General features: G+C 42.0%; 1 protein-coding gene across 3 annotated transcripts in view; it reads left to right on the plus strand.

Moving 5' to 3' along the window:
* The window catches only part of LOC108233512 (pleckstrin homology domain-containing family G member 1), a 59,606-nt gene that overhangs the window by 22,879 nt on the left and 21,917 nt on the right, over positions 1-14,810 (plus strand). For 2 of the 3 annotated variants that reach the window (XM_025005032.2, XM_025005031.2), the window contains exon 2: positions 12,170-12,720. In XM_025005032.2, coding sequence (XP_024860800.1) covers positions 12,319-12,720 — 402 coding nt within the window. In that variant the 5' untranslated portion in view covers positions 12,170-12,318. Of the gene's footprint in view, positions 1-2,299; positions 2,659-12,169; positions 12,721-14,810 lie in introns of those variants that run through there. The other variant, XM_017412045.3, reaches the window with a different exon arrangement.

The raw sequence follows: 14,810 nt of genomic DNA on the forward strand, positions 1-14,810 counted from the left end.
TTATATAAGACTTCAACATGTGTGTGACTTATCACTGAGGATAACATGGAAATTTTGAAAGCTATGGCTTCAGTTTATTTACACAACATTTGCTGATTTCAGTTTCCAAATGTAAAACTGTTTAAGCGTTATCTTCTATATGAGTTTTACGGTGCATTTCCGGTGGTTTTTCCAGACCTGCAATTATTCAATGATATAAATCCTTTTTGCAGTCTTAAGTCTGATATTCTTTACCTGTAATATCAGCCATATCATCGCCCGTTTGACCCCCTCCTTTATTTTTACCGTCCACATGAACCACAGCTCATCCAGTAAAACTCGCATTTCTCTCGTCTCCTGATGTGGGGGCTGGAGTTGTGTTTGTGGGGGGGGGGCACACAGAGGGCATCAGATAAGAGGAGTTGCTGCTGTATGTTTATGTCATCAGCAGGTCGTGGTCGGCTGAACTGAGGAGTTTAAAACCTCTCTGCATGTTTGCTGAGCTGGAGGTGCTCATTATAGAGGATCTGGTGTGTGTGTGTGTGTGTGTGTGTGTGTGTGTGCAGGGTGAGGGAGAAGGAGTGGCAGGTGAACAGTTTAGATTCAGAATGGAGGTTTAGGGCCTTCGTGGGTCAGCGGATCCTCAGACCATTAAAGAGAGAGGTCGTGTTTCCGTGGGTCTGCTTATTTGTGATGGTCGTCCCGGGGGTCTCCTCTGTGGAGCCGAGGGGGCTGTTGTAGGACCCCATGCTGCTGTGACCAGTCCGTTGTCTTTAAATAAGAGCGACAAATAGTCAATGTATTGGCTTTAGAGCGTAAATTGGGGTTTCATAGTCCCGCGTGTGTTTTTCTGACGCGATAAATGTTCTGTCCTGATTTATTGGTGTTTCCTGATGTTCTACGTCTAACAGGTCAGGAGAGTAAAGAACACAAAGAACGTGTTTCTTCTTAACACACGTTTATCTCAGTTTTTATTGTTTTGTTTTTAAATGTCTTGACTAATAAGTGATGCCTGGTGACCAAAGCGTTCAAATAAAGCAGATAAGACTGAACGGAAAGTTACAACTTGTTGATTCTGTAATTAAAGCTGAAGTGTAATCATTTTCATGATTGTGCTCTTTGAAAACTGGATAACTGGGGCGCATTACATGCACTTTTGTTTTCATCATTCCAGTTTTAGTATAAATCGTCCTTATCCAAATCAAAAGTTCACTTAATACAGAGTCTTTCATTTAGAGAAAGCTAATGTTTGGCAGCAGGCATAAAATAGTCTGAGTTTTAAGATTTCATTTAGATAAAATTGGGTGTGATTGTAAGAAATGGTTGAATTTTGAAGCTTACAAGAAAAAGTTTAAAAGACATCCAAATAAAAACGGCATAAGTAGACTTTACCCTTTCACCTTTTGTCTGTAGAGTCGTCCCAACTGTGAAATACTTCACTGCTTCCCTGTGACTTTTCTTTTTCTCTTCTATTAAGTTTTTAATATCAAACCTAACACCCAACTGATGGTCAGCAATGATTGTTTTTTTTTAATTTTAAGAACTGAACCAGTAACAAATAAACTGAACTGAACTTTAGTCTTTTTACACTCCGATACTCAAAGACTTTCAGTAAGTTTTGTTTAATGGAAGCAAATCTGAATTTGAAAAATTACAAACTGCAGCTTTATTCCCAAAGTTAAGTGATACATGTTAACATGTAAACGGTTAGACATAGTTGCAATATAATGGGAAAAAAAACAACAACAAATCCTTAAATATTCATTTTTCTCCTTGAAAATGACCTTTTTTTTAAAACGTTTTTTCCACTTCTTGGATGTTTTTGCTGATTCTGCCCAGCCTTTCTCTAATCTGTGACACAATGAGCGGCGCGGTTTCTCGCATTGGACGAGAAGCTTTTGTCTAAGCTGGCTCGAGGTCTATTGATCGGGCGTATAACCCCCTCTCCTCTCTTGTAAAGTGTGTGTCTGTGTGTGATCTCTGGAGTTGGGCTCCATCGGCAGCAGTTCAGCTGCCTGCTGAGCGTGCAGGAGACGCGTGCACGGACAAAAAATAATGTTACCTGCCCTGCAAAGAAAAGAAAGCCAAAAGTTAGTTTATTTGATTGTTTGTTTCTTTTTTGCAGGGGAGTAAATATAAAAACCCATAAGGAGAGAAAAGATAAAGGAGGAGAGGAGGCACTTAATGTGGAACTCCCGGCTCCTTGTAATTTGCAGCAAGAGAGGAGTGGAAGGAGGAGTCAAGGGGAGGGGAATACCCAGCAGGGAGGGAGCATGAGAGAGCAGAGGCCATTCACTTTGACACACACACACACACCTCCACACACACACATGCACACTGTGGATGCAGGCGAGAGGGAGGGAGAGACATTCAGAAGGAGAAACAGACAGAGGAGATCTTCGGTTAGCTGAAGAGAGCCACAGAGAAGAGCCCGAGGAGGAGTGTGCCTCAGAGGGTGTGCTCCTGGAGCTGGACTGCCCCGAAGCTCTCAGAAACACAAGCCTCAAAATGACCAGGAAGAACTGGGACATCTAAGGAATATTTTGTTTCTGCCTGGAATAGCCAGGAATACCATTTGGGAACACCCTGGATATGTGACCATCCTGGTTTCTCTTTTTGAGCTTGCTTTTTTTTTTTTTTTAATCACTTCTTAAACCACATTTGCGACCATGCCTACCGGTAAGCAGCAGATAGTTAAATTTTACTTTCTTTTCCAAATTACAGGCACAAGTTTCCTGCAAAGGTGAAGTAATGTCTGAGGGACTGGATTCTGCTGTCAGAGGTGTTGTGTGTCTGCAGATCTCATCAGGACGGCTAAAGCCATAATTATGAATATAATGTCAGACTTGAGTGGGGAAAAAAAAAGGTAAATTTAGTCTTGTAAGTGGCAGCTGTAGAACATCAGACAGCAACTTCTGAACACAAGAGGCACACGCTGGTGTCTTGGTGGCTCAATCGTTTATCTTGTTGCATCTTTTGTGTTTTGTGCGTGATATTTTTTCTTCCTCGGCTGACAGCGCTGTGTGGAGTGCCTCTGCAGCGTCAGTGTCTGCTGTTGTACGAACAGCGTTGCGCTTGCTTTCTCACCCCTGGTGTCAAGTGGTGCCTATTTGCTTTCTCGCTCTTAAATTCCTCCTGAGATGATGCTGCTGCACGTGGCCTCAGCTGTTCTTGTACACAACTAGCGGTGGTAAATCCTTCATGTTGTTTTTGGGAAGTTTTGGCTACAGTCTAGACCGAAGAAACGTGCACGTTCTGCAAATATGCTTCAAAAGTTTTGCAAATGTTTACTTTTATGCCTTCTATTAAAACCGGCATGTGTTATTTTCTTCTGCCCGGGTGTTTGTTTGAACGAGTGAATGATGGCATTCTGAGGCCTGTGACCCAAATTAGAGCCTCAGAGGGCAGCAGCTGGCGGCGGGCTACAAATGGGGATGGAGTGAAAAAGGAGAGGAGGGGGAATAATTACTTTTTGAGCTCAAACTCTTTGGTTTAGAGGTGCCGTAGACAATAGATTCCTGCGTTCTCCTCCTCCTCCCACCCTGCTTGTCCACTGGGAGGGGAGGGCATTAACCGCTCATAAGTGCAAAGAACTGCAACCCCATGGTGGCTGGACGGGTGGAGGATGGGTGGACGATGGGTGGACGGGGCTCCTTTAGAAGCAAACCTAAAAAAAACCCAAAAAATCTCTAGTTTCACCTGCGTTTCCACAGGTGTGGTACAGCTGGAGCTGTTGGGCAGGGATCTTTTGCATAAAGTGATTGAGTTAGGCAGTGATTTTTTTTCTTTCTGAAAGCCAATCATGTCAAGGAATGGGGCTAGCATGCCACACTCAAAGGGAGGGCAAGGGTGTGTGCATTGGGTGTCCCATGGGCTAGTGCTGGACTATGTGTGTCTGAAAATAGGGAGGGCTTGTGGATGGATGCTTTCCCCACAGCTATGCACTGGTGCTGTCAACTATAACGGCACATTCCTAACTAAAGTCCACAATGTCGATAACCAGTAAAAACTCTAGAGGCTTCAGCTCTCATAAATGCAGATAAGAGGTGTCAACTGTGCATGATATTTATTATGTGGAAAAAAATAGTTGTTAAATGGCCCACCAGCTGCTTGTGGGTGTGTTTACTTTAAGTTTATGAGGTTGTGAAAGCCTTTAAAGATTTAACCTGAGTTTTTAACAGCCGAGAGGTGCAGCGAAACTTTAAAATACCGTTTACACATAGCCTTGCATCAACTCATCAAAAAGGGTGTATTTATTCCATCTCTTCTTGTTTTCCTCCAGCCACCTTGGAAAACATCTGCATTTTTACACATTCCCCAGCCCGCGCAGCCCCATTGTTGGTCCGGTGGCTAAGTTTAGAGGAAACCCCGCCCTGTGCGTCTTCGATCCTATCCTTCACCTCTCTCAGTCTCCAACCTCTGCCCCCTGTCTTTCTTCTGCTTCTGCGCTCCACAATTTGTTCGTCTGCAGTGTGAAATCCAGAGCGACACTTTAAGGTCTTTAGCGTCACTTGAGATCAAGCTTATGTCTCTATCAGGATCGGGGATGGACTTGAAAGTGGACTCTGCGGAAGATGGGAAGCGGAGACGCAGAGGATTCAAGGTGGCAAATTGTTGCCGTTTTTATTAAGATTCTATTTAAATTGAATGCTTGTGCTGATAGAATTGGGCAGATTAGCCTGAGCTGGGAAGTTTAATGGTTAAAACACAACAAACGATAGAGCGAGTGGGAAATGAAACAGAGAAAAAAAGGGAGTGGGGTTGACCTTTTGGCTTTGCTTCTCATCTTTTCTTCCTACTTTCATTCCTCTGGGACATCTACTCCTCATTCCTCACTCTCTCGCTGTTTCTTTAGCTTCAAGACGCTGCCGCAGGCAAAGACGGAAGTCCCACTTCGGTCTTGAAAAAGTTTAAACCAGAACACCTCTGGCTTCAGCGGCATTTTCGGCCGAGCTTCTTGGGCTTGCGGTTGGCAGTAGGCAGCACGGGCAGCACGGCCTCACATTCAGCTGCAGTCTGGTCGGCCTGCTGCAGTGTAAACAAGAACACACACATGCAAATAACTGCAGGACGTATGAGCTGTGGGAGGCGTGTGGTCAAGTCCTGCCTGGAGCTCCCACTCTTCTCTTTCATCGTCGTCCCGGTCTTTGCCTCCAGTTTCTTTTCCATTCCTGTAGAATGTTTGAGCTTCTTTCTATTTTCATGATAATGCGTTTGATTTTGGGCAACCCATTGGGCCGTTTTTGTTGTAATTTATTTTTAAACAAAAGCTGAAATTGTTCCTGTCATCGCTGTACAAAATGATGTACAGGCTGTATTTTCATGTCAAATGTATAAGCACAAAGGAACACAAGCTGTGAACTCTGCTGAGTGACTTCATATGTATTCTGTGTTTTTATTATAAAATACGAGGAAAGAGAAAAATGACAGGAAGTGGGAGCTAAAACAGAAATAAGAGGATTGCAAGAATTGTATGTGATGATAAAAAAAGGAGTTAATGAGCAAGAGGAAACAAGAAAAGGTGACTGAACCTTCTCATTTGTTGTGTCTAGTTACAGTTAGTCTGACTAGTTTTGTTTGTGTAAAGTGTGTTTGAAGAAGGAAAAGGCTGGGATGTCACAGTTTCTTTCATGGGAGGAGAACGGACATGAGAACTTCCTTCATAGATTTCTGTTATCTTCATGTTCTCTAATATAAACACAGTAAAGAGGGTTTCTGTGTCTATAGCAGGTTTTTCTTTGATTCAGTAGATCTACCCTCAGGTTGTAAACATTTTTGGAAGCACTGTTTGGGAAGAATTTTATTAAAGCAATACCTGGTAAAATTGTAGGGGAAAAAAAGACTTTGAACATACATCCTTCCTGCATTTCGCTCTTTTTTTACAGTCCTAAACTTTGCCCCCTAGACAGTCTTGGAAATATCAAGTTGTTTAAATTGTTACACAGCGCAGCTTTAAGCTAAAGGCTTTTTTTTTTTTTTTTAGAAATAAGCCTTAGACTTTCTGGACAGACGTTTAATATGACATTCACCTTTTTCAATGCTACCTTGACATCCTGTGAAAAATTATGCTAGCAGTTATTGAGTTTAGAAGAGGCTGTTGGGAGTTCAGCTCTAAGACAATCCCAGCCTGCTCTCAATCTCTGAAATGTTTTTCTTTCTGTATCTCATCTGTTTTTTGCTGACAGTTCGTGTCTCAGAAATAAGGGTTTCCTTTCTCTAACCAAGTGTATACTCCTCAGAAAAGAAGGTTCTACGGTGGACATTTGCCTAATCTTATATTTAATTTTCCAATAACAGACTGACGAACCACTTAGCTGAGAAGTTTGGGCTGCATGATGGTGGGGTTGTTTCCTCATCCCAGGGGAGGAAAGTTCCCATTTTGATCTCAGCTGTGGGCTTTCTAATTAGAGTTTCCATGTTTTTTTTTGCTTTTCATGTGCTTTTTCAAGTTAGATCTAAGAAGTCAGGTTCTGAAAACTCGTTATTTTTGTACTAGTACCACCAAATATAACCAATTTAATCCAACTTGAACTAAAATTGAGGATTTACAGATGTACACACATCTTAAATGTTATCAGCTGGTCCAATGTTCACCCAATGGCCCTCTAAACTTTTATCATGCAAACTTTAAATGTGGATAAAATTGGTGCACAGAAACATTTAAAACCCTGCCCTAATTTACACCATTCTTACTTATTTCTCACTCTTTTATATGAGCCTTTTGATGTCGCAAAACCAAGCTGGCATTTTCTTAAGTGATTGCCTTTACAGGAAGAATTTCCTTCCATGATATTCCCTAGACTGTTTGTTTTATTGCTGAGGGATACTCCCTAGAAGTCACAAGTTGGATTTGTTGCTGGAACCACCATGCTGCGTATTGTCAGTTTATTTCTCCAGCTCGAACCCGGCGATTAGGGAAACCACTCGACTTTAAATAAGTACAGTCGCTCTGTGGCGTCCGCGTATAACGTAATGTTATGACAAGCGCCTCACAAGCGCATGAGATGTTCAAATATCTATTATAGAGCACTCTCAGAGCTACTTGTGAGGCTGAGGGCCGTAAAGAGAGAGCACTGCTGTTTGCTGACCACTCCACAACAAAGAGCACTTCAGGTGAATCTAAAGAGTACAACTGAAGTGAACTGGTTAAATTTAGCATGAGCCATTAAACCTGGCTGGACTGGTAGTGAGGCTTGTCTGGCTGACTTGCATCAGTGGAGGAGAATCATAGAGCTTTTGTTCTAGCAGTTTCATGTCAGTGCTCTGTGTGTCTTTGTGTGTTGTAGTGGCAGCCTTGTGAACACAGTATAGGAAAGTTGGCAAAGAAAGGCGCAGTTTGCCACAATGTCTGTGTTCTGACTGTTTTTGGAACTTTGACCAATATTGAGAACAGCATGCAGTTTGAAAAGAAATTTCACTGCAGGCTTTATCTTCTAAGACTCAAGTCAAGAAGATAATTTCAGCCATGTACGGGTGATTGTGTGTTGTGAAATAAATACAAGGGAATGACAATCCCAAATTTTGAAGAGTTTATAAGACGGCACTAGTGCATCACCTGTAGAACAAGCATGTATACATTACAAGAAAATATTGCCATGACAAGACGGTGCAGACATTACAGCGGGAGAGCGAGAGCAGAGCAGGGCGGATTTCTTCAAATTTTCTATGTACAGTAAGTAACGTGCAAAAATGTGCAAACAGAGAACCAGTCAATTGAGCAAAAAATTGCTGAAGTAGTGAAACACATTCATTGAGTTTGTGAGTTGTCAGTCCAACCCCTGGGTGTTCAAAAGTCTAATGGTTACACAGTCTAGCAGAGGGCTTTTTGTATGCCTTGGCACCTCTTTCAGGAGGGTAAATAGTTTGTGCCCAAGCCGAAGTGATTCCTCTTTAATGCTGTTGGCTTTATGAATGTATTGTGTGTGATTGAGGTCTACAGTGAGGGAAAAGAGACTCCGGTGATCTTTTCAGCTGTTCTCACTATTCGCTGTTGGGTTTTTGTGGTCCTGTATGGTGCGGTTTCCATACCAGTCGGTGATGCAGCTGCTCGGGATGTTCTTCATAGTCCCTCTATGCAAAGAGACACTGCTGGGGTTTTTTAGTTATGGAACTGGTGTTGAGGAACCCGGAGAGGTTCTCTTCCAGATAAACATCCAGGACATGTGTGGTCTCGACTATCTCCTTTAAGGATTTGTTGATGTTGAGGAGAGTTGTTGCTTTGTCTCCTGAAGTTGGTAAGCATCTCTTTAGTTTGATCTACGTTTCGAAAAGAGTTCTTGACTTTGCACCCGTCTATCACTTGTCCCTTCTCCTCTCCTTATATTGTACTCATTGTTCTTGCTGATCAAACCAATCACAGCTGTGTGATCTACAAACTTGATCAAAATCTCCAGAATAACTGAAAGTCCCACTGTTGAGGTGAATGCCTACTGATGATTAGACTTGCTGCAACCCTTAAAGGTTCTTTTTTAGAAATGTTCACAATTAACATGCTTGATTCAGTTTTTTGTGCTTCTTGTTTGCTGAGTTCCCAGTCTTGCTCCCTCTGGCTGTCACCGTTCTCCTTTCAGCCAGGCCTGATGCCGAACTAATGAAATCCTTTCTCTTTGTCTGAGGTTCAATGAAAGCCAGAGATTTAGGCCAGGTTGCTCAGACACTCGCTTATATTCATGCTCTCTCCCTCTTCTGGCAAAAAATGCAGCCCTCACACACTATCCTAATCTCTGGCGTGCACACGCAGAGACAGTCAACACACACAGACATGCACAGAGGAGGAACAGTCCAAGCCTGCATGCTTAGGACCATAATTAGAGATCATTTACAAGGATCAGGTTGAACATAATCTGGACAGCAGGTAACTAAAGCTTGATCATCTTTGCTTTTGGGGTTTTTTTTTGTATGTGTGTCCTGAGAAGGGGGTTGTTGGTGTAAGCGAGAAAGAGAAAAGAGCCAGTTCACCCAGGAAACGGACAGGGTGTGCCCCAAACACGAAGCTGGGAGGTGGGAAGGAGGGGCTGGGCAAACACAGGATGGGGAAACCTTTCTGTGATGTTTGGGATTCGTGTTTGCTCTCCTTGTATGTTAGTGTGTGCAGGTTGCCCATTTGTGCACTCTGCCCACCTGTATCTGGCTGCAATCGATAGAGATAAGACCATTAAGTAATTAACTTTGTTAGTCTTATCTTTTCAGTGATAAGCATAATTAATTTTGTGTGAAACGTGCACATGGACTGGTAACTTTGTGATAAGGAAGATCTGTCAAAGAACTAAGATAATGGGCAGTTACCTATTAATGTCATGGTTTGTAATGTAATACAGCCCTTTGTGCATTGTGTGCGTAAAAGCAGTGTGTGGCTTGTTGAGAAGCTGTGTTTGTTGGTTTGTGTGTGTGCTGTTTGTTTTACTCAGCAGATTCCTTCTCCTTTCTGGTCCTCAGTTATTAAAAGTTGGGCCAAGCCCGGGTTTACAACTGTTCGGATGGACACACACAAACATGCAGTGAATCATTTCCAAGCTTGTCTGGAAGAAAATACAGTTTGTTGCTGTTTTGGTTTTTGGATGCTTCAGTTCCTTTGTGATCAGCAAAACAAAATTCAAGCTAGAGAAAGCTACAATGCAATGCTTCAGACTTTCTCTTTATTGTTGTGTTTACGATGTCAGTTTAAAACATCTGACTTTCTTTATGACCAATGATGAGGAAATTGGCTCCATTTTATTTTAATTTAATCAACATTGTTCAGCAACAATAAGGTAGATTAATACCCATGTGTTTTATCTAAGTTTGAGGAATAAATCTGTACAATGTAACATTTCACAAATAATTGATCAAACCATCCATAATGTGGCAATAGTCTCAATTATTACAAAATTTTATCACCAAACGTCGCTATTTCTCAACATAGCAACATTTTGATCGCTCTTTCTGAGCTCTCTCAGACAGAAATGTGCACCTATGTGATCCAACCTTTTCGAAAGCACAACAGTTCCTAGGAGCAGACAGAAAAAATATTGTGGGGAACCTCTCGGCAAAAGGCCCAGATTCCAGCGAAAGGGGAGTTCTGCTTGTTGTTGTGCTTCGGGTGGCGGCAAAATTGAGATTCATGAACGACACTCGGGCTCTGTTTCTTATTTGAAGATGAAGCAGTAATAGCTGCTAGAGTCTAACCTGTGATCCTCTTGTCACTGAGGAGTCTGAGAATGTCAGCTCTCCAAAGAGGCGTAAATGGGAAAAACACCTTCAAGGTACCTGTTTGAAAGGGGAGAGAGTTGGTACGCAGGTCTTTGACCGTGTTCTCAGCTTCACGTTTCATGTTTCTGAACCTGAACTTGTGATCGGTGATGCTTTGAAGTACGAAATGTTGAAGATGAGCTGGTGCTGCTCAGTAGAGCCCTGGATATCAATGTTGCCACAACATGGCTGCTGCTGGTACGCCGGTGCGCCTAGCTTTGATGAGAAGGACTGGTGTGAAACTCCCACTGTGTTGGTATGAGGCTCTCTGCTGCTTTTCCTCTCTTGTTCATCCTTGTTTGCTTACTGTTCTTCCTATCAAAGCCTCTGTGTGAAATGAACCTTGGTAAATGTTCAGGGGAACCTGAAACACTGCTCCATGTTTGGTTTTACTACAGCTGGACTGACTGAGAGGCCTCGGAGGCTGGTAATCATATCTTAATGGATTTCTGCTCACAGGCCAGGTTGTGAGCCTGCCTGAGATGGGCCGAATACAGGAGAGACCCCTGTAGGTGCACAAAAACTTCTCTGTCTTCCATAGAAATAGAGCTTCCATTCATAACTCAGAGAGTGGTCTCTGCATAAAGAATCAACACATGATTATTTGGACGTATAATTTAAAGAGGTTTTTTTTTGTCAGTTATGTTTCCCCCATCTGCTTTTTTTGACGGGAAACACACTTTGGGTGAAGCTGAGGACAAATCTACGAGGAGCCCTCGAATGACAAGTAGTTAAACTGTGGTCAGCAAGAATGTCAGGAATTAGGATGTTAAACAGATGGAGACTGTAAGAATATGAAAGTGGTATTGTGTTTGCAGTTACAGGGAGCCTTTTTAACATTCATGCTTATTGGCTTTAATTTGAATTTTAACATTTTCTTTTCCTGTGACTTCTTTCTGCGTCACTATGTCATTTAAATTCTTTAGTGTTGTAGATTCTGTACTTTCCATGTAGTAAGGATTGTAAAGTTATTGATGACTTTTTTAAGCTTTTCTTGGGGAAAACTTACCTACCAATAACCATAAAACCTTTTCTGTCATATTTTGTTTATTTTACAGCATAAACATGTATATAAACTGATGATAAAATAAAAACCGTGAGAAGCAGTTAATTACATGCTTAAAATTTTAACAGGTAAAGAGATCGAGTTGCAGTCAACCAAAAACTAATATGACACGGCAATGTGTGGAGCTGAACTGCTGTGGGCAAGTTGCTACAGATTAGTAAAAGAATGGAAAGTTTAAAGTTTTATGCAGTTTTAAAACCTAAGTACCAGATAAATGCAATATATATACAAACCAGGGAAATTTCTAATGGGAATTTGTGGTCTCAAATGCTTACCGGTTCAGAAGGGTCTTATGTGTCCCTCTGAGGTTGATGGGGTTCAATCCAGGATTTTGTGACAGCATGAACTTTACACATTCACTAGACATGAAGCATGATGGAGCAAAAAGCAATGTATGGTATTGTGAAAATGTTTTGAGCCATCCCTCATTTCATTGTCTTCAGGAGCCAGACTTGTTTAAAATCGGTTAAAGTGGTCTTGATCAATAGTTCTGCTGGGTTCTGAAGGACTTTTATAGCTTTTCAGTGAATTTTGGTATTTGCAAGACCTAAAGTAAAAGTTTGTTCCGACTATTCAGAATGGCAGTTGACAAGTTAAGGGTGAATTCACCATGGTAATGGCCATCATAGTTATGGTTTTAAGCTTTTTAACCCAAGACCAGGTAACAAGATTTTTGCAACTTTTAAAGGTTCTCTTTTCAAAAAGTAATTGTTTGCTTGTATTCCCAGTGTAATTAAAGTGAGCAAATTCACTCAATGTTGCAGGGTCATTTTTATTTAAGCAGTCAAGATTCATTGCACTTTTTGCCACATGTAGTACAGAAAACCTAAATTTAAAGACAAATTTTAAAATGACATGTGTTAATGAGAGGTTTTTCTTTGTTGTTGTTGTCCCTAGACGATTATAGCTACCTGCCTGATGTGTTACCTCCTCTTCCTGAAGTCCCGGACTCCGGATCAGTCCTGAGCTCCGTTGACATCCCGACCCGCTGCCTCCGCAACCCGGCCTTCCGTCACGCCGCCTCGCGCTACTGCTCCGCCATCAGCATGGACTCGTCTCCTGACAGCGTGGAGCGACCCATCAGCTACAGCTCCACTTCCTCCTCCGCCTCCTCCCGGGACAGTCACTGCTCACTGGGCAGCCGGTCCACTCTTGTTGCGGCCCCCCACTGCAACCCCGTCACCTCGGACCGCGACTCTGGAGCAATCCGGCTGGAGCTGGTCCCCGCGAGGCAGCTGGGATGCGAAGACGAAGATGACCGAAATGATGGGGGGAGCAAAGGGAGCAACAGACAGACGGCGACAGAACATTCAGAGCCTGAGCAGAGCCCAGACAGAGGAGACAGGATGGGCCCTGTGCAGGGCCCCAGGACGTATGTGGACCGGGTTGTGCAGGAGATAATGGATACAGAGAGAACCTACGTTCAGGACCTGCGCAGCATCATAGAGGTATGGAGCTAAAATCCATAGGGTTGTAAAAAATATGTATAAGATATCAAGAGTTTGTGTGGATACAAATCTTTAAGAGTTTTGTGTAATTTAAAATGGCATTTCTCCAGTATTGATTGTAAAGATGCCAACTAGATCTAGACCTTTTGCTTTGCTCCAGTTGATTTATATGCACCAGCATGCACATTGTCACAAACCCTGAGGGGTGAAGAAGTTGTTGAAACTTCCCATCCCTGTGCTCAGAATGATTAATTAAGCTGAACACTGTTTTAAGTTACGTTCAGTGGAATAAAAAGGACACTATTACATATTGAAATGGTAGTTTGGGAATAGAAAGAAGTGATAATATTTAGATAAAGGGCAAATACTTCAGAAATGGTGCACTCCTTATCACACTGGTTACGACCAATTTAACTTAAAGACCATCCTTTACACTCAGCAATTACGTGATGCCAAGAATGGCAGCCACTGTTTCAATACAATAAGGTAATGAGGTAAATGAAATTGGAGTATATAGTTTCTCCTTTCAAAGACCTAATTTTTCCCTGGAAAAAAAAAACCCATTGCAGTGAAACGTCTCCTTGTGACCCCAGCCCATCATTAAAGCTGTGTCAGTCCTGACCTTGCTTTTTTCAGGGGGAAGGATAACACCTAACCCTTAGATAAAGATACAACGTTTTGGTTTTGTATGTACTTTTAGGTGACATGCACTGCTTGTTACCTGCTGGGAATCCCTAAATTCACCTCAGGCCGGGGTTTGGTCAAGTTACATGACACCAGTGCCTTTGTCCTGCATTCACAGGCACACATTTTCTATATGCACACTCGAGCAAATGTTCTCATTCTGTGATGTTGGCTTTGAACTACAAGAACACACATTGCCTCTAGTCAGTGCTTTGAGTGGCTTTGTTGAGGGCTAGATGTAGTGGTTTGCATCAAAGCTGGCTCTCCTTTCTTTTTCCTGTCCCTTTGTTTCTCTATTCAGCTCGTTCGCCTCTGCCCTGTGAAATGTAAATAGCTGAAATGCATACATGAGGCGAATAATATGGGTTCTTCCTGTGCATTGTGCAGTTTAAATTGAAATAGGCCGTGGTTAGAAGTGACGAAAGGTTTTAGCAAGAGCCAGTGTGTTGTTGGACCTCTTTGCCCTCCTTTCTCTGCCTTGTTTCCCTTCTTCACCCTGGATTCTCAGACGATGAATCAATGTGGACAAATGAATGTTATTTGGATTAAATAATTAAAATTAAAAAGCAGCAAGAGCAAAATTCATATTCTCAAATGAAAAAGGGTGAGTAGGAAAGGCAAGCTTTTTTGGTTTTATGGTTTTGTGTTGCCTTTCTTGATTGATGCCACACCTTCTCCTCCTTTGTCTCTCCTTCAGGACACAGGCAAGGAAATGCAACTGAGAGAGGAAATCTGAAAAGGATTTTAGCTCAGAAATAACAATATCCAATGTAGGTTAGAAAAACATTGGTGAGAGCTTAGAAGCTGCACTTAGTAACTCTCTGCTTCTACTCTGCAGACCTCCTAAGGCCATTAGTGAATCAGACCACCCAGCATTTGGACAGCCACTCTTACATGGCAGAAACAGATCTTTGGGAAAAGAAATGCCTTTAGTCTTTTTTTTTTTTTTTTCACTCCTCTTCTGGTGATGGTTCCAGCAAGTACAGCGGGGATAGATTGCACTGATCGTATCTAAGAACGGGGCTTTTTACATGCACGGCATCAAGCCATTTATTATCAGAACAATTCTGTGTGAGTTGTCCTGCATCTCTGCCCGAGCTGCTTCCTGCAGGGGAAAAAAGGTGCAACAGCCTTTACACAAATATTTACCCAGACTGCCCTGGGTTCACCTTTGCATCGTCTGTCAGCAGCACTGTTGTTGTGTTTGCTTACTTTGCATGTTTTTTTTTTCTTTCTTTTTTTTTTTTTTTTAATACTGCACTTCAAGATATACAGGTGCTGGTCATAAAATTAGAATATCATGAAAAAGTAGATTGATTTCAGTAATTCCATTTAAAAAGTGAAACTTGTATATTATATTCATACATTACATACAAACTCATATATTTCAAATGTTTATTTCGTTT

This window comes from Kryptolebias marmoratus, linkage group LG19, assembly GCF_001649575.2.
Source record: "Kryptolebias marmoratus isolate JLee-2015 linkage group LG19, ASM164957v2, whole genome shotgun sequence".
NCBI classification, from domain to species: Eukaryota; Metazoa; Chordata; class Actinopteri; order Cyprinodontiformes; family Rivulidae; genus Kryptolebias; species Kryptolebias marmoratus.